This window comes from Poecilia latipinna, unplaced genomic scaffold, assembly GCF_001443285.1.
Source record: "Poecilia latipinna isolate Pla-1442-1.1 unplaced genomic scaffold, P_latipinna-1.0 Scaffold1211, whole genome shotgun sequence".
NCBI classification, from domain to species: Eukaryota; Metazoa; Chordata; class Actinopteri; order Cyprinodontiformes; family Poeciliidae; genus Poecilia; species Poecilia latipinna.
The window spans coordinates 2421-26966 of NW_015113827.1; the positions used below are offsets into that span (position 1 = coordinate 2421).

Below are 24546 nucleotides of genomic sequence, written 5' to 3' on the forward strand. Positions count from 1 at the left end.
CAAAATAAAAGCAAAAGCTTGTGCTGCACAGAAAGTTTCATTTGAGGAATCATTTAATTTCCAGTCACCATCATGCCTTTGGGCCGGATTCTTGGCGCTCCACAGATGGCCCATGCACCCCATATTGGATTAAAATGCAGGTTTCCACTGTACAATTACAGTTTTTAATGATTGTTAGATCTTAGTCCCAAAACAAGAGACTAAATAGTTATGTAACGGTTATAAGTAATCATAAGAAATTGGTCTGTTTATTGCATAGTTTAAGTTTTAATAAGCAACTGTGGTGTTTACCTTCTAAATTTGTTATTTGGGCACTCCTTAGGTTTTCTAAGCAGCTTAAACTTGGAGAAAGTGTGTGCGTGTGTGAGACCACAGAGGCTCAGAGGGGGAAGCGACGCTCAGGGGGACGAAAGGTTTAGGTGCTTGGTGCAACAAAGGATGTGAAGAAAACTTGGGGTTAATGTTGAGCAACGTGTTGCTGCAAAATGGAGCACTTCTTGTTGACACTTCCAGAGAAAAACAACTAAAAAGGGGAATAATATTTAAAAAATTCATGTTCTTGACACTAGATGGTGCTGAAGAGTTGAAACTGAGAAAGTTTATTTGTGGCACTTTGGTGGCCGGAAACATACAGATGTTCAACCAACAACATTTTATTGGTGAAAAATAAAGCATTTAACTGTTAGTTGTGAAGGTCAGACGCCATCAGAGTCAGTGAACCCAACATGTCAGAGTTTATTTAAGAGCTTCTGGAACCAGAAAAAAACCCAAATATGGCAGCATAATTAAGATTTACTTGAACCGTTGTGTCTGATCGTTGGTCCGTGATAAAATAGAAAGGTACAGTTCATGGCAAAAAGAAACAAGAAAACCATGGTTCATGGAGAGGAGATAGTCATTCTGTACGGCTATGATTAAAATCTAACAGCTGATGTGTTTTCAGAGTCACTTCAGATACGGCTGAACGCATTCTCACCCACTTAAGGCCTTTTCCACTTGGAGAAAATAAAGAGGGAACACCTTTTCCTGACTTATAATCACAGCCAAGCTTCAACATAAATTAAGAGAAGAAAGTGCATCAAGTGTTCAAGTAGGATGTGTTCTCTGAAAGAAGGAGGGAGGGAGAGATAACACTGGATAACTACCGTCAGGTCTCCATCCAAGATGGCCGACGTCGTAGCTCTGGCGCTTAATCACTACGACAAAATGATGCGTCTGACTACCGTAGGCTGTATAAAACCATTCATTATTGAGAAGGCCGTCACCGGCGGGGGGAGGAACCAGGACCAAACCAATCTCATCTCTTGGCGCGTCGCGGATCCCTGCCGTTGCTAATGGTGACGGAGGACTTTGTGGTCGTCGGGGGTCCGCTGGCGTTGACGGGTGGCGCACCGTTGCCCGTCGTTGACCGACCGTTGGAGCGACCAGCGTTGCCGAACGTTGGGTCGCGGGGAGCGCCGGTGGTCGGGTTGTTGGCGAACGGCGGCATGGCACCGTTACCTGTAGGAGAAAACAAAACAACAAAAATGACTGAAACTTTACAGAAACTACAGAAATTCAGGGTAAAAGCAAATAAACTAATCCCACTCCTTTACAAGTGGATTTAATACGTTATTAAAATAATATTTAGAGTTTTCCTGGAGGCCATTTTTAAAAGGAAAACCCAAAATAAGCCGAACCCACTGACCTGGTGGAGCAGCGGTACCTGAATTCTGATTAGGCGGAGAGTTTCCTCTCTGGTTCTGGTCAGGCTTTCCCTGTTTGGAGGACAAAATGTTAGACATCTCAGAGTTACAGAAAATATTTCAATACTACAATAATCTATGTAATTTACAGAGTATTCACTGAAATGCAAATCATCCTGGGAGAGGAAAAGCTTTAGCTGCTCAACCTCACAGCTAGCTAGGAAAGTTGGTGGAATCAACCAACTCTCGCTCTCTGGTTGCCTAGCAACAACATGCTGGGCAACTGGGCCAGCAGCAGTTTCTAGTTTCCCCAGCGTGTCTCTATACCGCTTAGAAATAAAAAAATAACGTAGTGGATAGAAAACTGGATAAAACAGGAAAGGCCATGTCACCGGTTTGGCTGCAATTCAGATATTTAAAAGAAATGACTAATCAATAATTATAAATATTGACCGATATGAAACATTTATATTGTGACACGTTTCAGCCATATAGTCCAGCCCTACAGATTGTTGTGTTTTAGTTACTCACATTAAAAAAGAAAAAAATAAGAATAAGATCAAAGTCAGCGCAGCGTGACCTGGAGGAGGTTTCTGGGCCGACGCGTCGGTACTCACAGACTTGTTCTGCTGGTTAGCCTGCGCTAGCAGCTCTGGGTTTGGTTCGCTGAAGTTGGGCACCTCGGAGTAGACCATGCAAAACCTGGGAAAGAAAAACGGACTTAAACTAACACTCAAACAAAAACACTCCAAAACTGAATCAACCAAGTTCATTTGTACAGTGCATTCAGAGTGCCTTACATCATAAAAACAGAGTAAGAAATCATAAACATACAGTCAGAGAAACCAGCAACAAATATTCTGATGAGTGCAGTGAAACATTTTATAAACCATAAACTTTAAACAATCAGTATATCCAGGGAAATGGGAGTAGTTTGCCAAGTAGTGACTCTTGTGCATTTATTGTCTTGTAGCTGCTTAATTAGCTGTTTATTATATTATAATTAGAAAAGAGAAACAGTGTAAATATGTTTCATACTAATGGACATAATCCTGTAATTTGTTTACGTGTTCATTTGTATATATTGTATCTATATTTTATGTTTATTTTGTAAATATTTTTATATTTATTCTGTCAATTTAATATTCCAAGACTCCATAATTTAATTTCCATTTTGTAAAATTGGAACAAAATGTAATTTTGTTCTGCAAGTGGATGCATGAATGGCAAAAGTTACAAATCAAACTACAACCGAATACTTTTTTCACACATTAAATGTACAATTATTGAAAAACACTTAGAAAGATGAAGGATTGTATTTTTGATTGCATCAAAATGCTCATGCTAAATGGTAACTCGTTGATTTTTTAATTTTGTCAAACTAATGAATTAAATCAGAGTCACCAGATTGGATCTGCTAAATATATTTTTGTGCACAACCGCAGCTCCAAATGCATTACAGGCTGTAGTAATTCAGCAGCCATTAAAACCGGTTAGCAGTAATTGATTTTTGTTTACATTTATGCACAAACTTTAAAAAATATATTGCTGACCAACAACCTGAAGCTAATCGAGTGTGACGGCTGACATTAACATTGCAACATTACATAATATCTCCTGGACTTAAAACAAGGCAAATGGGTTTAATGTTCAATTTGGTTTCATAAGTTTCAGTTTCACACACAATTCAATTGTACATTATCCAGGAATAATTTTGAGATGGTAAGGAAATGGCAAAGGGGCTAAATGAGTTGGAGTAACTCAATCTTTTAGGTTTAACGTGGCACTACACTCAATTATGCGTTTAATAATAAATCTGCAGAGAAGATCATCAGGGTTGAACTTCTAATGTCTGAAAACAGGAAGCTAACATCTCTGCAGACCCCACACATGCTGGACATGAACTGTGTGGACATCTTAAAGCCTGACTGGTTGAGTATTCTGAAGTGAAATAAAGCAGAGTAGCTGAAGAAGAAGAACTGTGATGTGAATTAAAAGCCATACTAACCACTTTTTGGGGGTATTTAATGAAATTTGAATGGAGATACTCACTCTCCAATCTTCTGAAGATCCCCCCCTCTTCCAGTGTAAAGGGTCAGGCATCCTTTCCATATGGATGCATACCTTCAAAACAAAACAATCATCTGTAGACAGTTGAGTTAATTTGAGCAAATGCAGCTTTAGAGACGGACCTACCCTCTGGTGAGTTTGATGATGTCTCCAGGCTGGATGAGACTCCCCAGTTCGTCCCACACCGAGATGGCGATGCTCCCGCTTTTATCCGCCACCTTACAGGACCTCACCTCATGGCCGTCTTTCGTTTTGGTCACTCGTCCTGAAAGAAAAAATATAAAAATAAAAAACGATTAAAAAGTCAGAAGTCAATGTTAGACAGCAGGGCTCCCGGTACTGTGACAGAGTTCTAGCTCGGTCCCTTTAAGAGACACAAACCCGAGTGGACGTGGGGACAGAGGGGGCTGCTTTAGCCTCACAACTCACCGATCTCCAACACGATGAACACAATATTCAGGTTCTTAGAGCCCGGTTTCACGTCCTTAATCAGGAACACGGCCTCGTTAGAAGGTGCTGCCATCATCGGTTAGCCTCTGTTAGCTTCCTCTCTCTCTCCTTCGGTTTGCCTTTCAGCCGTTACTGTTAGCCTTAGCGGTGCTAGTTAGCCTGCTAGTCGCAGCCCTGTTCCACAAAAATAAACGGCTTCAAACTGCCCCTAACGTTTCAGATTCTGGACGGTTCTACGCTTCCATTCAGAGTTGCGCGGTTAATGAGCCCATAAAGACCACCAGAAGGTGATTGTCGTCCCCAGCAGCACCAGTTGTTAGCGGAATGCTTGTTAGCTCGCAGTTAACTAGCTACCTTCGGCTAGTTTCAGGATGCATTATATGAGCCGTTCTGTCCCGACTATCGCCATAATAACGGTTTCATTCTTCACATAACACCAGCTAAAATGCTAAACCCGTATTAATAAGATATTAATGCATCAGTTTTATGAGGCTGGAGTGTCTAAAATGCCCCCGCAGGCAGAAGACGTTGAAGTTAGAAAGATTTTAACCCCAGCCTGCTGCCAGAGTGAGGAAACACCATCTCTGACCCTGAACCGCTTATACAGCTGCCCTGATGCTTCCTTTGTGTGGCTCAGATTATATGGAGCTATTTCAGCTTTGTTAACCGTAGGCTGACCAGATGCTTTGCTATAACTCTAACCGAGTTAAATTACTCCTGAAAGCTCGGGATTATAGTGTTCTGGATGTTAGCCCCTCCTGGGCCGAACTAACAAAGCTAACTATTAGAAGCCTGAGCCAGCTGCTTACAGTACCGGCTTTTCTCTCCCTTCTATAATGCCCCAAAAACTACGTTACCGTTCTCTGCCGGTGACATTTTATACCGCTTGGACTGTACCATTATCGACTTAACAGGAGGGGGTTCAGTTCACCCGCACCGCAGCCCCACATGAGTTCAGGAGGCGTGACGCTCTTTCGCATAGACATGAATAAGCTCTTGAGGATGTACGTCAACGTGGCCGCCATATTTAAAGTGGCATTTGTAGCGACACAGGCAGAGGAAGGTATTTTTATGTTTCGCTAAAACAAAACGTATTTTCTCGTTTTCATGACACACAGAAATACGTTTCTCTGACAAAGGCATGAATTAGCTCCCTTTGTTTCTTGAGTTCCAAAACATCTCGCGAGGTGTTGCCATTTAACTGTTACAAGCTTAGCTTAAACGAGATAATATTTTCGTTTTACTTAATATAAATATTTTTTATAACAATACTTAATACTGGTTATAGCACGCTTTATATTTCGTCAAAACAAGAATATAGTAAATAATTTTAAAATAGTGTGTTTATTATCACTATTTCACTATATATCACTCTAAAGTTATGTAAATGTATCACTGCATATAAAAATGGTTCATTCTAGTTTGAAACNAAAGCACTTTGAAATGCCTTGCTGCTGAAATGTGCTGTACAAATAAAATTAGATTGATCAAACAAAAATGACTAATATGCTACAGAGGTGAGGATGTGATGATAGAAAAGCGTAAAGCAGAAAAATCTGACGGTTCTTCTGTATGAACATTCCCATCTGTTCTTTTTCTTTCAGATACCAAATACATCCCTGTTTTGCTACATTTTGTAAATATGTCTGTTTAATAATGTGACAAAACCACAATTTTATGTTTATTCAGTCAGTATTTAACAGCTGACAAAAATTTTTAAAATTGTATTATTTTTAATTTAATTGACCATATTATGAAAAATGTAGCCCTTTATGTAATGAAAAGACAGTCTGCCCTCTGTAAAACTGTTTTTTTTAAAAAGAAAATAGCAGTTTTTCAGTTAATCAATAAAATTAATTAACCTTAGATTAATCTTTAATTGATTATTCAACTGAAGCTGAAATAAATGCTCACCAGTAATCATGGTGTCTTGGCTGCAGAAGAGCTCGAAATATGTCACAACTGGACAAGAGACAAAGCTTGTATCTGTCGACTCTCCTCCCATCAAACTCGCCTTCCTGTTTCTCATAATCTGATGTGATCAACACTCCTGACTGGGAAGTGTCTTGTGGCCGTACTGAGTATATCAGACATTCAGGCAAATAAAGGTTCATTTTGCTGGGAATAAGACAGATCTGAGTGTGTAATGTAACAAAAATACAAAAGCCCAACAAATTGGATTAAATGAAATCTGAGAAGAAGTGGCGGATTTTAAGCTGAAATATAAAATAAAGCCGTGCTTAGAGAAGAATGATCTCACTTTAATGAGTTATGAATACGAGTTAAAGTGAAAGAGAAACACCTGATGAAGGTATCAGGAGCAGCTGATTTAGTGATGTGTGATTCAGCAGTTTTTAGAAACAGATTTATTGGAGGGGATTTCGGCCGCCGGAGAGGAAGTCCCTGGCTCATGACATGTGTCTTTGTTGACACACGGGTTCATCACATTTCCTGCCGCACTTCTCATGTGTTTCAGCTCACAGTGTCACAAGTGTTGACAAAAAAACAAAACCAGATTCGACCCAAAACGAGGTTAAACTTTTACAAGCACAAAACCTGACAACCAGATGGAGGTTTATGCATTTTAATTAGATTTAGGTTGAGATGTTACACTGAAAGCAGGTCCAGATCTGAGGGAATGCATTAGAAAATAATTCAAAGCCAAACTTTTGTTTGTATTTCAGAAACTAAAGTATGGAAGCTGTTCAGAGAAACTCTGGTAGTTTGTTTAAAGGTAGAAACTTTTCACAGTCAGACCAGCTTTTCTTTAAACTCCAGTTCAAGTTGTGAAATATCTCGCTGGGTTTTACACAACCTGTGTCTAATTTACATCATAAATGAGATGAAAAGTACTTTAAAGTATTTTATAAGCTGGCCTTCAGAGGATTGAGTTAATACTTTAGCATATTTTACTGTAGTAAAAATAAAAAGCAGCCATCAAAGTAATACTCATGTAGGAATAAAAAGTATTTGGTAAAAAGGCAACTGAAAAACGGATCATAATGTTTGATTTAGTATTTTAAAAAATTATGTCATTACACAAAACCAAACTTTAAAGACTAAAATGAAAACATTAACACAAATAATGTCGTTCAAAATAAAAATGTAAGCTGAAGAACTTCCATCAATGTTTTCAGTATAAACTTTGTGAAACTACTTATAGTAGAAAATGTTCATGGAGTGTAAATCTGAACTAGATGTTCACCGTTTCCTCACTTGATGTCCAAATGGCTCATCAGGCTCTGCAGACAGAAAGTAACATTGGGACAACAAAGCTTGTAGCGATACTTCATAATAAAGTGCAGTAAAACTACTTCTAAAATAACATATTTTCCAAAATGTAACTAAAGATTAGCTCCTCACCTCTGATGCTAATGACGCCATATTTTCTCTCATTACAACCTGAAAAGGTTAAAAGTTCAAACATGTCTGCTTTTTGATGACCATTTAAATTATGACTAAATATATTTAGCCACATTTAGCTAAATGTTTTGCTCGCTAATATGTAGATTGCTAGCTAGATATTTAGCTCTACTTAGTTTGAAGATAAATATTTATCTCACCAGCGAGTTTGAAGCTAAATGGTTAGCTTGCATACTCAACATTTAACTCGGTATTTAGTTTGAGGCTAAGCTTAGTGTTTTTTAAGGGAGCTAAATATTTAGCTTGCTAAGTAAATATCTGGCTTACTAGTTTAAAGGAAACCATTTAGTTTGCAACTATTGCTAACTATTCATCTTTAAATTCTCAGCAACAAGACCACTTTCTTTAAAGACTTTTACTTAAATTAATGAAGTTAAACTAACAGGTTTGCCTGAATCTGGATGTTTGTGGTTGTTTACGGTAAAACCAAAATAAAAGCAAAAGCTTGTGCTGCACAGAAAGTTTCATTTGAGGAATCATTTAATTTCCAGTCACCATCATGCCTTTGGGCCGGATTCTTGGCGCTCCACAGATGGCCCATGCACCCCATATTGGATTAAAATGCAGGTTTCCACTGTACAATTACAGTTTTTAATGATTGTTAGATCTTAGTCCCAAAACAAGAGACTAAATAGTTATGTAACGGTTATAAGTAATCATAAGAAATTGGTCTGTTTATTGCATAGTTTAAGTTTTAATAAGCAACTGTGGTGTTTACCTTCTAAATTTGTTATTTGGGCACTCCTTAGGTTTTCTAAGCAGCTTAAACTTGGAGAAAGTGTGTGCGTGTGTGAGACCACAGAGGCTCAGAGGGGGAAGCGACGCTCAGGGGGACGAAAGGTTTAGGTGCTTGGTGCAACAAAGGATGTGAAGAAAACTTGGGGTTAATGTTGAGCAACGTGTTGCTGCAAAATGGAGCACTTCTTGTTGACACTTCCAGAGAAAAACAACTAAAAAGGGGAATAATATTTAAAAAATTCATGTTCTTGACACTAGATGGTGCTGAAGAGTTGAAACTGAGAAAGTTTATTTGTGGCACTTTGGTGGCCGGAAACATACAGATGTTCAACCAACAACATTTTATTGGTGAAAAATAAAGCATTTAACTGTTAGTTGTGAAGGTCAGACGCCATCAGAGTCAGTGAACCCAACATGTCAGAGTTTATTTAAGAGCTTCTGGAACCAGAAAAAAACCCAAATATGGCAGCATAATTAAGATTTACTTGAACCGTTGTGTCTGATCGTTGGTCCGTGATAAAATAGAAAGGTACAGTTCATGGCAAAAAGAAACAAGAAAACCATGGTTCATGGAGAGGAGATAGTCATTCTGTACGGCTATGATTAAAATCTAACAGCTGATGTGTTTTCAGAGTCACTTCAGATACGGCTGAACGCATTCTCACCCACTTAAGGCCTTTTCCACTTGGAGAAAATAAAGAGGGAACACCTTTTCCTGACTTATAATCACAGCCAAGCTTCAACATAAATTAAGAGAAGAAAGTGCATCAAGTGTTCAAGTAGGATGTGTTCTCTGAAAGAAGGAGGGAGGGAGAGATAACACTGGATAACTACCGTCAGGTCTCCATCCAAGATGGCCGACGTCGTAGCTCTGGCGCTTAATCACTACGACAAAATGATGCGTCTGACTACCGTAGGCTGTATAAAACCATTCATTATTGAGAAGGCCGTCACCGGCGGGGGGAGGAACCAGGACCAAACCAATCTCATCTCTTGGCGCGTCGCGGATCCCTGCCGTTGCTAATGGTGACGGAGGACTTTGTGGTCGTCGGGGGTCCGCTGGCGTTGACGGGTGGCGCACCGTTGCCCGTCGTTGACCGACCGTTGGAGCGACCAGCGTTGCCGAACGTTGGGTCGCGGGGAGCGCCGGTGGTCGGGTTGTTGGCGAACGGCGGCATGGCACCGTTACCTGTAGGAGAAAACAAAACAACAAAAATGACTGAAACTTTACAGAAACTACAGAAATTCAGGGTAAAAGCAAATAAACTAATCCCACTCCTTTACAAGTGGATTTAATACGTTATTAAAATAATATTTAGAGTTTTCCTGGAGGCCATTTTTAAAAGGAAAACCCAAAATAAGCCGAACCCACTGACCTGGTGGAGCAGCGGTACCTGAATTCTGATTAGGCGGAGAGTTTCCTCTCTGGTTCTGGTCAGGCTTTCCCTGTTTGGAGGACAAAATGTTAGACATCTCAGAGTTACAGAAAATATTTCAATACTACAATAATCTATGTAATTTACAGAGTATTCACTGAAATGCAAATCATCCTGGGAGAGGAAAAGCTTTAGCTGCTCAACCTCACAGCTAGCTAGGAAAGTTGGTGGAATCAACCAACTCTCGCTCTCTGGTTGCCTAGCAACAACATGCTGGGCAACTGGGCCAGCAGCAGTTTCTAGTTTCCCCAGCGTGTCTCTATACCGCTTAGAAATAAAAAAATAACGTAGTGGATAGAAAACTGGATAAAACAGGAAAGGCCATGTCACCGGTTTGGCTGCAATTCAGATATTTAAAAGAAATGACTAATCAATAATTATAAATATTGACCGATATGAAACATTTATATTGTGACACGTTTCAGCCATATAGTCCAGCCCTACAGATTGTTGTGTTTTAGTTACTCACATTAAAAAAGAAAAAAATAAGAATAAGATCAAAGTCAGCGCAGCGTGACCTGGAGGAGGTTTCTGGGCCGACGCGTCGGTACTCACAGACTTGTTCTGCTGGTTAGCCTGCGCTAGCAGCTCTGGGTTTGGTTCGCTGAAGTTGGGCACCTCGGAGTAGACCATGCAAAACCTGGGAAAGAAAAACGGACTTAAACTAACACTCAAACAAAAACACTCCAAAACTGAATCAACCAAGTTCATTTGTACAGTGCATTCAGAGTGCCTTACATCATAAAAACAGAGTAAGAAATCATAAACATACAGTCAGAGAAACCAGCAACAAATATTCTGATGAGTGCAGTGAAACATTTTATAAACCATAAACTTTAAACAATCAGTATATCCAGGGAAATGGGAGTAGTTTGCCAAGTAGTGACTCTTGTGCATTTATTGTCTTGTAGCTGCTTAATTAGCTGTTTATTATATTATATTTAGAAAAGAGAAACAGTGTAAATATGTTTCATACTAATGGACATAATCCTGTAATTTGTTTACGTGTTCATTTGTATATATTGTATCTATATTTTATGTTTATTTTGTAAATATTTTTATATTTATTCTGTCAATTTAATATTCCAAGACTCCATAATTTAATTTCCATTTTGTAAAATTGGAACAAAATGTAATTTTGTTCTGCAAGTGGATGCATGAATGGCAAAAGTTACAAATCAAACTACAACCGAATACTTTTTTCACACATTAAATGTACAATTATTGAAAAACACTTAGAAAGATGAAGGATTGTATTTTTGATTGCATCAAAATGCTCATGCTAAATGGTAACTCGTTGATTTTTTAATTTTGTCAAACTAATGAATTAAATCAGAGTCACCAGATTGGATCTGCTAAATATATTTTTGTGCACAACCGCAGCTCCAAATGCATTACAGGCTGTAGTAATTCAGCAGCCATTAAAACCGGTTAGCAGTAATTGATTTTTGTTTACATTTATGCACAAACTTTAAAAAATATATTGCTGACCAACAACCTGAAGCTAATCGAGTGTGACGGCTGACATTAACATTGCAACATTACATAATATCTCCTGGACTTAAAACAAGGCAAATGGGTTTAATGTTCAATTTGGTTTCATAAGTTTCAGTTTCACACACAATTCAATTGTACATTATCCAGGAATAATTTTGAGATGGTAAGGAAATGGCAAAGGGGCTAAATGAGTTGGAGTAACTCAATCTTTTAGGTTTAACGTGGCACTACACTCAATTATGCGTTTAATAATAAATCTGCAGAGAAGATCATCAGGGTTGAACTTCTAATGTCTGAAAACAGGAAGCTAACATCTCTGCAGACCCCACACATGCTGGACATGAACTGTGTGGACATCTTAAAGCCTGACTGGTTGAGTATTCTGAAGTGAAATAAAGCAGAGTAGCTGAAGAAGAAGAACTGTGATGTGAATTAAAAGCCATACTAACCACTTTTTGGGGGTATTTAATGAAATTTGAATGGAGATACTCACTCTCCAATCTTCTGAAGATCCCCCCCTCTTCCAGTGTAAAGGGTCAGGCATCCTTTCCATATGGATGCATACCTTCAAAACAAAACAATCATCTGTAGACAGTTGAGTTAATTTGAGCAAATGCAGCTTTAGAGACGGACCTACCCTCTGGTGAGTTTGATGATGTCTCCAGGCTGGATGAGACTCCCCAGTTCGTCCCACACCGAGATGGCGATGCTCCCGCTTTTATCCGCCACCTTACAGGACCTCACCTCATGGCCGTCTTTCGTTTTGGTCACTCGTCCTGAAAGAAGATATATAAAAAAAAAAAACGATTAAAAAGTCAGAAGTCAATGTTAGACAGCAGGGCTCCCGGTACTGTGACAGAGTTCTAGCTCGGTCCCTTTAAGAGACACAAACCCGAGTGGACGTGGGGACAGAGGGGGCTGCTTTAGCCTCACAACTCACCGATCTCCAACACGATGAACACAATATTCAGGTTCTTAGAGCCCGGTTTCACGTCCTTAATCAGGAACACGGCCTCGTTAGAAGGTGCTGCCATCATCGGTTAGCCTCTGTTAGCTTCCTCTCTCTCTCCTTCGGTTTGCCTTTCAGCCGTTACTGTTAGCCTTAGCGGTGCTAGTTAGCCTGCTAGTCGCAGCCCTGTTCCACAAAAATAAACGGCTTCAAACTGCCCCTAACGTTTCAGATTCTGGACGGTTCTACGCTTCCATTCAGAGTTGCGCGGTTAATGAGCCCATAAAGACCACCAGAAGGTGATTGTCGTCCCCAGCAGCACCAGTTGTTAGCGGAATGCTTGTTAGCTCGCAGTTAACTAGCTACCTTCGGCTAGTTTCAGGATGCATTATATGAGCCGTTCTGTCCCGACTATCGCCATAATAACGGTTTCATTCTTCACATAACACCAGCTAAAATGCTAAACCCGTATTAATAAGATATTAATGCATCAGTTTTATGAGGCTGGAGTGTCTAAAATGCCCCCGCAGGCAGAAGACGTTGAAGTTAGAAAGATTTTAACCCCAGCCTGCTGCCAGAGTGAGGAAACACCATCTCTGACCCTGAACCGCTTATACAGCTGCCCTGATGCTTCCTTTGTGTGGCTCAGATTATATGGAGCTATTTCAGCTTTGTTAACCGTAGGCTGACCAGATGCTTTGCTATAACTCTAACCGAGTTAAATTACTCCTGAAAGCTCGGGATTATAGTGTTCTGGATGTTAGCCCCTCCTGGGCCGAACTAACAAAGCTAACTATTAGAAGCCTGAGCCAGCTGCTTACAGTACCGGCTTTTCTCTCCCTTCTATAATGCCCCAAAAACTACGTTACCGTTCTCTGCCGGTGACATTTTATACCGCTTGGACTGTACCATTATCGACTTAACAGGAGGGGGTTCAGTTCACCCGCACCGCAGCCCCACATGAGTTCAGGAGGCGTGACGCTCTTTCGCATAGACATGAATAAGCTCTTGAGGATGTACGTCAACGTGGCCGCCATATTTAAAGTGGCATTTGTAGCGACACAGGCAGAGGAAGGTATTTTTATGTTTCGCTAAAACAAAACGTATTTTCTCGTTTTCATGACACACAGAAATACGTTTCTCTGACAAAGGCATGAATTAGCTCCCTTTGTTTCTTGAGTTCCAAAACATCTCGCGAGGTGTTGCCATTTAACTGTTACAAGCTTAGCTTAAACGAGATAATATTTTCGTTTTACTTAATATAAATATTTTTTATAACAATACTTAATACTGGTTATAGCACGCTTTATATTTCGTCAAAACAAGAATATAGTAAATAATTTTAAAATAGTGTGTTTATTATCACTATTTCACTCTAAAGTTATGTAAATGTATCACTGCATATAAAAATGGTTCATTCTAGTTTGAAACAGGTTTATATTTGTAGTCAAGCAAATCTTGCCACTCACAGTAGGATCACAGTTTTGTGTACGACGGTTTTCAACGCGAGAAAAGGATGCGAGATTTCAGCATGAGGAATCTTTATTAACGTTGTAATCAAGGTTATTCCCTAAAGCTCAGTGATGAGTTTAATCATCCGGGTGAGTTTTTGTCATTACGTCAAAAAATACATAGGATAATAAACCAGAATGTGTTGTAAGAGCTTGTTGCAATTTAAATTATTTGTAATCTGAACGGGAAATTTAAAAGTGAATCGTCACGAACAGGATTCGAACCTGTGCGGGGAAACCCCATTGGATTTCGAGTCCAACGCCTTAACCTCTCGGCCACCGTGACAATACATACTATGGGTGTACGAGCTGGATATATCTACGATACCAGTCAGTGGAATCTGTATGGATGGGATTGTTGTTATTTTTGTGTACATTTACGCGTTTCTAGCATTTACAAAATGTTGGCGAGGTGTAACGTAACGAGGACGCGTAAGATGTAATATGGTATTTCAAACACTAGAGGGAGACAAACACCATCCGATCGACGTCTATGTTGGGTAGATAACGTTCACACGTTACTTTGTTTTTCCGCGTTGCAATCATGAACTTCAACGTGCTTTATGGGGGGTTTATGCACTAAACTACTGGGAAAAAGACGGAAGACGTGGTTTTCAGTACTTTGTACAAATAATTTCAAATGTCGTTACAACTACGGATCTCAGATTAGATAAAGAATTTTTAAGCCTTTTCACAGATTCTCAACCAGATTTAGAGTCTAATTAACACATATACTTTCTAAACCATCACATTGCAGATGTGGCTGCAATATTGGCACTGTTGTCCTGCCAGTAGATGAATCTCCACTCCAGTCTCAAGTCAATAAGTTTTCTTTCAGGAATATTTAGTTCAAATCAACTCCAGCTTCCTTGATCCGACTGAAGAAAAGCATAATTTATCATAACATTGCCACCGTCATATTTCACTGTGGACATGGTGTTCAGGGTGATGTGGCGTGTTCATTTTCCTCCATATGTAGAGATGTTCATTTAATGTCCAAATCATGAATGATTAATGCTGTATAAGGACAAACTACCCATAATCAGCGGGTTAAATGGTCTCCGATAATATCTGAAAGGTGCTGAGAACAGAACAAAAATCTGCAGCCTTGTCTGTCTGTCATGTCTTTTTTTCCCTCAGACAGACCAGCAGATAATCCTCAATGAGCCAGAAAGACGAGCAGAAGAGATGACAGATCAAGTCTTTAATTCCCCATTTGAGAAAAGGAGGGATAAATGTTTGCTTCTCTACATGTAAATGCTGCAATTTCTGTAAATAAATGATAAATTTAGCACTTTGCATGCACTCTGATGAGTTATTTCTGCCTCAGCAAAGATATTAAATCAACCAGTCAAGGACTGTCAGGTCGAGAAGGCAGGATTAGTAATCTGGGGCCAGAGGCTGTCAGGCTTGGGGTCAAAATAATCTGGCTAAGGACCAGATTTTTTTTTTATCTAGTTATTAATTTTGCAAGGGGAAGCGACACATACACTGCAAAAACTCAAAATTTTACTAATTTTTTGTGTGTGTTTTCTAATGCAAATGTCTTAGTATACTTAAAATAAGAAAACAAGTAACATTTCAGCAAGATACAGGAGCCTGTTTGAGTCAATAACTCTGGTTCCACTGGCAGACTGTTTCATTTATAACATGGAAAAAATGTCTCATTATAAGTTGAGGTTGTCCAAAGTGTGGCTCAGGGGACATTTGTGGCCCTAATAATTATTTTTGGCCCCCGACTGTAGTTTATGAATGCTACAAATTTGGTTCTCCAGTGGGAACTTTTATATTGTTTTTAGCACAAGATTTTTTCTGACATTTTCTTTTAATTTGAAATGGTTTCTGAAGAACGTTTTCCTTTTTGTTGGTAGGAATAGACAAAAAATTTCTAGACCAAGTAACCTGAAAAAGTTAGGAAACACTCTACCTTTTATTGAGATAAAAAAAAAAAAGTTGTCACTTTAATTTTTTGATGAGTATTTAAAGAAAAATTTACAACAAAATTATTTTGTGTTTAAAGTGAGAAAAACAAAATGGCCACCAAGTATTTTCAACTTCAGGTTGCAAAAGGTTTGGTCAGCCCCGTTATAAGTTATGTAATCTGCCAGTGGGACTAACAGTTTTTCATCAATATTGAGTAATTATTGACATTTACATGTAACTTGTCTCATTTCAAGTGCATTAAAAGAATAATTGTAAGATTTTGTGTTTTTGCAGTGCAGCCAGATGGTTTTAACTGATTTTGGTTCGTTCACATTCTTCAGGGTGTATTTTAGTGAAGAAACTCTTTTTAGTCAACACTTAGCTAATGCTAATTTCAGCCTGAATCTGAATAAAGTGCTGCATGAAGCAGAGTTGAGCAACTGAGCCGCTCCCTGGACCGTGACTCATCAGCACCACGCCTCGTTTCAACTCAACACATTCTGACGTTTTCCTGCAGCAAATAAACCACAAAAAGTCCATTTCAGTGTTGTAAAATCTTTAATGATTTATGCAGGACTAAACTTTGCAAAGAAACAGCAGGAAGCGTGGCAGGAAAGCATCTATGACGGAGAAGATCTTTGGTTTAAGTGGCTAACAGAAAAAACAAGCATCCTAATTTTAGCTGCAAAATAAAAACCCCTCTAACAGCTGATTTCACTTTCAGCAAGCAACACAGAAAAAGATCATTTCAAAACAAAAGCTTTATTTATGCAAGCTAAAAGAATATATGCAAAACCCCCAAATATCTGGAGAATTTCTGAAGAAAAACATGAGTTTTAAAAAGACACACAGTGAGCCTTTTAGAAGAAAATACATACAATTATTTAGTGTTTTGTCCTTTTACATCCCATAGGTTGTTTCTGAAGCGATGCACCATATTTCTCATTTCCCAGATATTTCATGTGTAATTTTTAATCCCATCATTAATAAAAGAGCAGAAACTATTCAACAGAATGAGCTTTGAATGACAATAGTTTCGGCAAATGCATATCTGAATAAAAACTGATCTATTTAAAAAATAATAACAAGCAACAGGGGAAAATATCCAACAATAAAAGCAGTTAGTAATATATATTAGAATATGTAATATAAAAGTGTTTCATTTTTATCTGCTTTCAGGTGTAAACAAGCAGGAATACTTCTGCAATTCACCAAATATTTTTTTTTACTCGGATAAGCAAATATATCTAAAACAACAAAATTTCCCATTTTTAAAAATTTCCCAATAATAACCACTTATTCATTCACTATATATATATATATATATATATATATACTGTATGTAATTGTGCAAAAATGATAAAATGAGTGTTAATCTTCCATCAAGACTTCAGGGATAACAGATTAGTAAATGTGTATTTTGCACAGTTAATATGGAGATGATACATTTAGACTTTTTTTTGCTTTTTGGGGATTTATTTCATCCAGAATCAGCAGTTTATGTGCCTATAAGTCAAGCTGGAACAGATTGTTGATCCCATAAAAACATGTCTACTCCCACGGTTCAACACAAGCCTCAATGCAGAAAAACGTTTTAAAAATCCTGCCTGAAATCACCCAGGGCGACTTCACGGTCTCTTCCAGCACCTGGAGAACTTTCCCACAGCTTCCAGCACACCTGTGGTTCTCCCTGAACCTCCACCAGTTTCAGACTGGGAGGCCAGGAGGATGAAAAATGTGCCGAGCAGAAGCCATCCGTCAAACCTGGGAATGCTTCCCTCCGCTTTTATCTGCTCCCGTTCAACCCGTCTGCCGTCCGGCAGCCACTCAAACTCCTGTTAGAAACTTGAATGATTTCAATGTAAACTTTTGTTTTTATGCATTTGGAAAACTTTGATCTATAAGATGCAATCGATTACAGTAAAACAAAGACACATTCCTGGTGTGTTTTTACTCAGCAAAGCCATTGGAATCCGTCCCTACAGGTGTGCAATTACTCAGACCAGCTTGTGCAAGTCGAAGGCAGCGCAGCAGGACGCCTGAGCACGCATGAGGTGTGGAAAATTTAATAAGCTGACGCAATAATCATCCTGATTTAGATGTAAATCTGTATTAAAATGAATCCACACACAAAAGCAATGCAAGGCTGAGGTGGTAATGATGACAGTCAGCAAAGAAAAGTTCAGATTCCAGGCAATCCACAGCAGCAAGTAGTGAAGATATGGAAAAACAATGGGGTCAAAAATTTGCATGATCAAAACATTTTTTGCTAAAAGTGACCTATTATGATTCCTTGAACAAGTTAGGATACAGCTAAAACATGTTCATTACTATTTTTGCATAAAATCATTCTTGGGTAATGAGATTTTACCGTACATCTTTGAAAAGCAGAAGTGGAGCCTCGCGCACAACCAGCAGAAATGCAGCAAGTGGTTTCTATGTGATGAGGCAACAACAAACACTTGTTACTTCCAGCAGCCATTGTCCAGCCCATACAGCAGTAAAACCAGCTGACCAAGCATGCTGGAGCTCAGCTTAGGTTGCTAGGTAACAGGCAGAACTCGGCTGGGGTTGCTAGGTAACGACAGCGTGCCCGTGGAATGTGGCTTAACAATCAGGAGGTTTGTGAAGCGGCTTTTTCCAGGCACCAAAAAATCTTAACGTACTGCCAGAAAACAGCTGGCAGTAGGGAGTTTTCTGGGTGTTTTCTGGGTGTTTTCTGTAAGCGGTTGGATCGTTTTAGAATCAGTAGAAACCCAAACAAAAGAACAAAAACATGCAAAATTTGGATTTTTCAAAATAGTTCCCCTTTAATTAAGCCACCAAGCTTTTGTGTAATGTTAGTTCATGTTAGTTCTCCATGTGTTTTAATTGGCATTACATTAAATCTGAAGTTTTGCTAGTTTTTTTTTTTTTTTTACATTTTATATATAAAGACATGTTATATTTATCTATTTTTATGGACATATTACCATCAGTGGCAGCATTTAGTCAAACCCTTTCTATAATTTTGTGAAAGGAAGTTATTTCTGTTTAAAAGACGTGTAAAGAAACAGTTTCATTACTTTCTGCCCCTAAAACCATAAAACAAATAAAGCCGTGACTTTAGTGCACAGTCAAATTAAATCCCAGGTTACCAAACTTTAGCAATTATCTCAGTTTTATAGACATTTTAAATGTTTTAATAGTTTTTAGGTATTCCCCCCCCATGATATAGGAATAATTTACAGTTGTTCTTGTTTTGATAGTATTAATATACTATTACTACAACATGATGTTCTAAATCAGCTATAAGATCAGAAAATAAGAGGAAAACAGATTTACAATTGCTCTGCTGTAGCAGAAGACGGTGGACGACCAGATTGACCGGTTGGGTAGGATCTGGAAATCCAGTAAACATCCTCCACAAGCCTACAAAGAGGAAGGAAAGGAAAAAAACCCCGTCTCATTCCAGCTCTGGCACAACCTGGCAACGTGTTGCCTCAGCAGGTTGTGTGTTTCTTTTTCTCTTTCCAGAAAACTCAGAGGGAACAAAAGAGGCTGTTTTTCAGTGAGGAACCTCCTGCAGGAGGAAGACGGTTGCTGCAGCGCCCTGGAGATGTTGGTGATGTGGCCGTGGGTTACGGTGGATCCCGACCTGACAGCCAGGAGGGACGTTTGGGTCTTCTGTAATCCTAGGAACTCAAAGACGAATAGAAGAGGAATCGGACTTGATGCTTTCAGCCGACTGGCATTAAGACACTTGCTCCACGGCGATGGTTTCTGTGGTGATCTGGACTTCAGCCATCACCTCTATGGGGCTTTTCTGCTTCTCTTGATCCTCCTCTTCCTCCTCCTCCTCATCCTCACCAAGATCTTCATCGTGCTCTGGAACCGCCAGGCCAGCCAGACCCTCGCCGTTGATCTCTGCCTCTACGCTGGAGGAGGACTTCCCGTTGACGGACACCTCTGCCTGGATGGTTTCCGTCGTGGTCGGACTCAGGCTCTCCACCACCTCCTTCATCACCTCTTCCTGGATGTGAATCTCATCTGAGGGAATCTTACCACCCAGACCGGTCAGCGCAGGGATTTCCACGTGGGCTTTTTCCTCTGTGGATTTCATTTCTTGAGCGGGCGCATCCCCATCTCTGACCTTCTTGACGTTGAAGGTCATTGGGGAAATCTTGAAGGAGGAGGCCCTGGCGGTTGGGGATTTGGGGTGGCTTGGGGTGAAGCTCTTCTTGATCTTCTCGCGCTTCTCTTGAGGAACAATCTTGGAGGTGATCTGGTTTACCTTCTCGCCGATCTTGGCTTGTGTGAAGGCCTTCTTTATGCTGTCAACCTTCTTCAGACTGGAGCGTTTGAACCGGTCAGACCTTCTTTCGAATTTGATGGGGGAGACATCGTACTCCAGAGAGTCGCCCTCTTCTCGTTGCGACGCACCGCAGGCCAGGTCGGCGTCGTCGCCTGAGGACAGGCTGATCTTCTGGAGCATCTCTTCCTGAGTGCGGCTGCCTTCAATAGATCCTGTGATAGACGGAGCCGGCTGGATGGTGGACTCTGTGTCGTACTGGCTTGGTACAGGAGTCTTGGGGGAGACCATCACGTTGGCAGGGATCTCATTGTCTTCCTATTGGGGGACAGAAGAAAGAGACAGATGTTAAAGGAGATCCATTATGCTTCCTTGAAGAGGTTAGAATAGGTTTATGGATGATACAAAACATGTCTATTACATTTTTTTACACAAAATCAAGATTTTAGTCGGGTGAGTCCTGCCTATTTTGAGCCATTTAAAGTCAGATGCCAGATGCTGCCATCTGGCCACGCTGGCAGCATCTGGCCAGTGTGGCCAGATGCTGCTGGCCACGCCCCAGCTGAACATTTACAATCACACAAACAGATGCACAATTATACAAATGTGTATCTTTGAAAAGCAGAAGTGGAGCCATCTGCACAACTCACAAGAATGTAGCGAGTGGTTTCTGGATGATAAGTCAACAACAAAACTCGGTGTACAATGGTTGCTGTTTTCCACAATTGCGTCTCAGCTTGGGCTGCTAGGTAACGGGCAGAACTCGGCTGGGGTTGCTAGGTAACGGGCAGAACTCGGCTTGGGCTGCTAGGTAACGGGCAGAACTCAGCTTGGGCTGCTAGGTAACAGGCAGAACTCGGCTGGGGTTGCTAGGTAACAGGCAGTCCCTGCTGATTTGTTACGTCACATTCAAGAGGTTTTTTAAGCGAATATAGCAAAAATAACATTTCTGATCATCCCATTAGTTGTGTTTTTTATTTACCACCAATAACTGAAACTTATCCAGATGACAGATCAATGCCCACCCCTACTTTAAATAATACATTCCAGTACATAAATCCCTTGAATGTAGAGCTGCATATCTCTATATTTAAGGCAGGTAATCTCTTTGACATTGTGGAAGAAATGTTGACTTTGTGTTTAATATGCTTTGGCATCCAGGCTCGGTCTGAACAGACCAGTCTCTGCATGCCTTTCCCCTGAATTCTGAGGAATTTCACTCGTTTCTTTTGAAGGATTCCAACACGTCTCTATATCGCACAAACACACCATAAACAGAGACGAGCTTCATATCCACCATCTGACTTACTGCCTGCTCATCTGTGCACAATCAGAAGCATGCAGGCACCAACAGTCTTCTCCTCCAGTGGGGATTTATGAGCTCCCACTCCTTTCTCTGGCCGAGCCGGAGCGAGGGAAGAGCGGCGCTGCAGACCCAGCGGCTGACATACTCCAGCGAACATGTGAGACGCTCATAAACAAACGGTGGGAGGATCACCTGAGGTTCAGACACCCGCTGTATTGCAAACTTCACTGGTTTATAGTCCACATCACATGTCTGGGTTAGCTAACTGACCGATTCAGCTGGTTGACCGAGAGACCGGCCACATGACTCACAGGATAAAAGGTCAGAATAAATGGAAACAAAGTTTAACTTTAATCTGGATTTCACTTCCATCAGGACTGAAAATGACAGAGATTATAGAAACATTTTACAGTAAAAACGAGATAAAAAAAACACATGAATGATGAACAGATGAATGGATGAACAGTTGGTTAAAAGATAAAGTCTGAATCTATTTTCCAGTCTTTTCCAGGCCTGGAGAATCCTTAATCTCCTCCGTGCTGTATAATCGCTGAGTCATGGAATCGACCATCACCGGGCTCATGTCACAGAGATTCACCAAACTTCAGATCTGATGTCGTTCCTCCTGAAATCCCTTCATCCAGAACCAAAAGCAACTTTGAAAACCTCCAGAAACATGTGACCCAGCCTCTCTGCCCCCTTTCTGTTTATATTTCTTCACAGTAAATCCATTTGCTTGGTGGGAAAACATAAAGAACCGAAACTTTAACCCCGTTCTCCAACGCTCGTTGCTCTGTTAGGTGAGGCAACCTGCATGCCTGCATTTCAAAGAATGCCTGGCAGCTTGTGAGACATTCCCAAAGTGCTCCCAGCATGTTTACAGACCAGGATGACTCATTTATTCATCAATGTTTTGTCTTTACCTGCACCTAATAAACATTTAAAAATAAAAATGCACGCACACTGCGTCTTGTTTTTAAAGCGCCGGTATCTCCTGCCCGGATCTAAAAAAATGCAGCTATGAATCAAGGCTCAGGTGTGGGCCAGGCATGTGAGAGATCTCCCAGGTAAAGGGGATAAATCTGTCAGTGTGTTCTGAAGACGGGGCCAGCCCCAACCCGGAGTGCAGCCGCGAGTTATTCAAGGAGAAAGAACAATAAAAGCCTTAGGAGGAGACCTGGGTTAGTCAGATAACTCCAGCAATGCAAAGAAAATCTGCTCCAATCTGATATGTTGTTTTGTAAGTTAAGAACCAAGCCAGCTAAAACATCCTGGAACATTAATTTCTGGGTTTGAACCAATAAATCTCTTTTTCTCTTGGTATTCACAGCTGAAATCCACAAAACTTGATTTTTTTCTCTAAAAACACTCATAAGTATGTTTTTGTAATAGTTCTAAACACCAAATATACATTAATATGCATTAATACGCACAGTGGAAACTATGTTAGCATTAGAAGCTAACAACAACAGTGTTCCTTTTCCCACTCCAGAAAGAACAGCCAATCAGCATCAAGGAAAATAAATGGCACTCCTCGATTGGCTGCCTTCCAAATGCCAGACCAAATCCGCCCGGAAACAGATAAAACCCACAAATATTTTATTTTTTCCCCTCAAACTGTTTACTGTTAGCATCAGGCTCAAAACGTTTTCCCGTTTTGTCCTGATCAGCCTCCATCATCCTGATGTCGTTTCTTTGTTTACAGCTTTCAATCCACTATAACCTGCCAGCGTCAATGAAATACTTTTAGAAATAGTTTTTATAAAGACTTTAGAAATCAGAACTTTTAATTGGCCTTGATGGCAGCCATCTGTCCATCTGGACTGCCTCGTTGGACACCAGTGAAGCTCCAGGCGGAAACATCCGACAGGCATCAAAAACAAACCATCATGAAATTAAAAGTCAGGATATTTTTAGGCTGTAAACAGAAAGCAGGAAACTGGCCTGGAGGAGAATATTATGTTTATGTTTTCAGCTTTTCTACTTTTATACAGCAGATAAAATTAGATTTGAACAGATTTTTCCTCCATAAATTTATTTCTATTGACATGAAATTCACACCAGATGCTGGTAAATCCAAGGAATCCACAAATAAAAAGAAAATGAAATGAATTTAACCGACTGGGAGTCAGGATTGGTTTAAATCAGCTCCACTCTGTCAGGTCATCATGAGGGAAACAGTTTATTTTGCTTTCCTGCATAAGGATGATAAGAACCGGTATCTGGTGGAACCCGTAGAACTTCATTCTTTTGTTTTTACCATGTTATTCTGGTAATTAAAATAATAATTAATATTTTTCATATTGTGGCTCTAAAACTGCATTTTAGTCAAACAAATCTAAACTTTGTCCCCTTAAAGGTCGACTTCCTGGAAACGTCCTGCAGGTTTTCAGCTTCTTAAACAACTAAACTGTAAAACGAACCTGACCTCGATTTAACCTTCGGCCGTTTTGGAAGAATCGCCACAAACAGCATTTTCCTCAGAACCATGTGACCCAGGACCGACTGGACGCTTTCTGAGGCTCCCCTGGGAACCTCGTTAATTATCCTGAGGATGAACTCATTAGTGACGATGCAGTTTGTCTGTTGGACGCCGGCTTTTGTTTAAAGAAAGAAACTGTTTCAGAAGAGCAGAAAAACAACGATAATCCAGGCTGACAGCAGAGAGCAGCGAGTTACGCAACCCGGTGTTTATCAGCTGCACGGTACCATTAGCATCTAATGGCCAGCCTGTAAGGACGCTCATCAGGGTGTGGCTCAGTGGACTCACCTTTCAGATAAAGGGCCCGTCATGTAACTGAACACCTTTAATTTAGCTGTTTTCAGCTGAAACATCTATTTTAAATGAGCAGGTGTGTGAAGGAAGGAGAGTTTGTTTTCCTTCAGACTGAGCAACAGCAGCCGCTTCGCTTCAGTCAGTGAAGATGATCAAACCTGATCAAATCCAAATCAAAGTTTTGAAAATAACTTCAGTTTGCTGCAAATTGATACCAAATATGTCATGTAACAAATTAGTTTTGCATATTCAAAACAAATGAAAGAAAGAAAGAAAGAAAGAAACAAAGAAAGAGAGAAAGAAAGAAAGAAAGAAAGAAAGAAACAAAGAAAGAGAGCAAGAAAAAAAGAAAGAAACAAAGAAAGAAAAAAAGAAATAAAGAAAGAAACAAAGAAAGCAAGAAAAAAAGAAAGAAAGAAAGAAAGAAACAAAGAAAGAAAGCAAGAAAAAAGAAAGAAAGAAAGAAAGAAAGAAACAAAGAAACAAAGAAA

General features: G+C 39.9%; 3 protein-coding genes and 1 non-coding gene across 5 annotated transcripts in view; all 4 read right to left on the reverse strand.

Annotated features, from left to right (window-relative positions):
* Positions 1-570: 570 nt before the first annotated feature.
* Positions 571-5078, reverse strand: LOC106960672 (SOSS complex subunit B2-like). Its single transcript, XM_015053884.1, has 6 exons — positions 4185-5078; positions 3882-4020; positions 3738-3809; positions 2303-2387; positions 1688-1757; positions 571-1500 (listed from the first exon to the last, which is right to left on the reverse strand). The coding sequence occupies exons 1-6, from the start codon at positions 4279-4281 to the stop codon at positions 1298-1300; spliced, it is 666 nt and encodes a 221-aa protein (XP_014909370.1). The 5' UTR covers positions 4282-5078; the 3' UTR covers positions 571-1297.
* Positions 5079-8625: 3547 nt separating this feature from the next.
* LOC106960670 (SOSS complex subunit B2-like) lies at positions 8626-13129 on the reverse strand. The gene is made up of 6 exons (XM_015053883.1): positions 12240-13129; positions 11937-12075; positions 11793-11864; positions 10358-10442; positions 9743-9812; positions 8626-9555 (listed from the first exon to the last, which is right to left on the reverse strand). The coding sequence occupies exons 1-6, from the start codon at positions 12334-12336 to the stop codon at positions 9353-9355; spliced, it is 666 nt and encodes a 221-aa protein (XP_014909369.1). The 5' UTR covers positions 12337-13129; the 3' UTR covers positions 8626-9352.
* Positions 13130-13963: 834 nt separating this feature from the next.
* trnas-cga (transfer RNA serine (anticodon CGA)) lies at positions 13964-14045 on the reverse strand. The gene has a single exon. It is a non-coding gene; the product is annotated as a tRNA-Ser (tRNA).
* A 2176-nt stretch (positions 14046-16221) lies between these two features.
* Positions 16222-24546, reverse strand: part of cavin2a (caveolae associated protein 2a) — a 21572-nt gene continuing 13247 nt past the window's right edge. The window contains exons 2-3 of one of the 2 annotated variants that reach the window (XM_015053882.1): positions 19689-20291; positions 16222-19628 (exon numbers count right to left, since the gene is read on the reverse strand). In XM_015053882.1, coding sequence (XP_014909368.1) covers positions 19416-19628; positions 19689-20291 — 816 coding nt within the window. In that variant the 3' untranslated portion in view covers positions 16222-19415. Of the gene's footprint in view, positions 20292-24546 lie in introns of both variants that reach the window. The other variant, XM_015053881.1, reaches the window with a different exon arrangement.

Coding starts and splice junctions, on each gene's coding strand:
- LOC106960672 (XM_015053884.1), bottom strand. CDS start 4,281: ATGATGGCAGCACCTTCTAACGAGGCCGTGTTCCTGATTAAGGACGTG. Junction 4,021..4,184: donor GTTCATCGTGTTGGAGATCG/GTGAGTTGTGAG, acceptor TTTTTCTTTCAG/GACGAGTGACCAAAACGAAA. Junction 3,810..3,881: donor ATCATCAAACTCACCAGAGG/GTAGGTCCGTCT, acceptor TTTGTTTTGAAG/GTATGCATCCATATGGAAAG.
- LOC106960670 (XM_015053883.1), bottom strand. CDS start 12,336: ATGATGGCAGCACCTTCTAACGAGGCCGTGTTCCTGATTAAGGACGTG. Junction 10,443..11,792: donor GATCTTCAGAAGATTGGAGA/GTGAGTATCTCC, acceptor TTTCTTTCCCAG/GTTTTGCATGGTCTACTCCG. Junction 9,556..9,742: donor AGGTACCGCTGCTCCACCAG/GTCAGTGGGTTC, acceptor TTTCTCCTACAG/GTAACGGTGCCATGCCGCCG.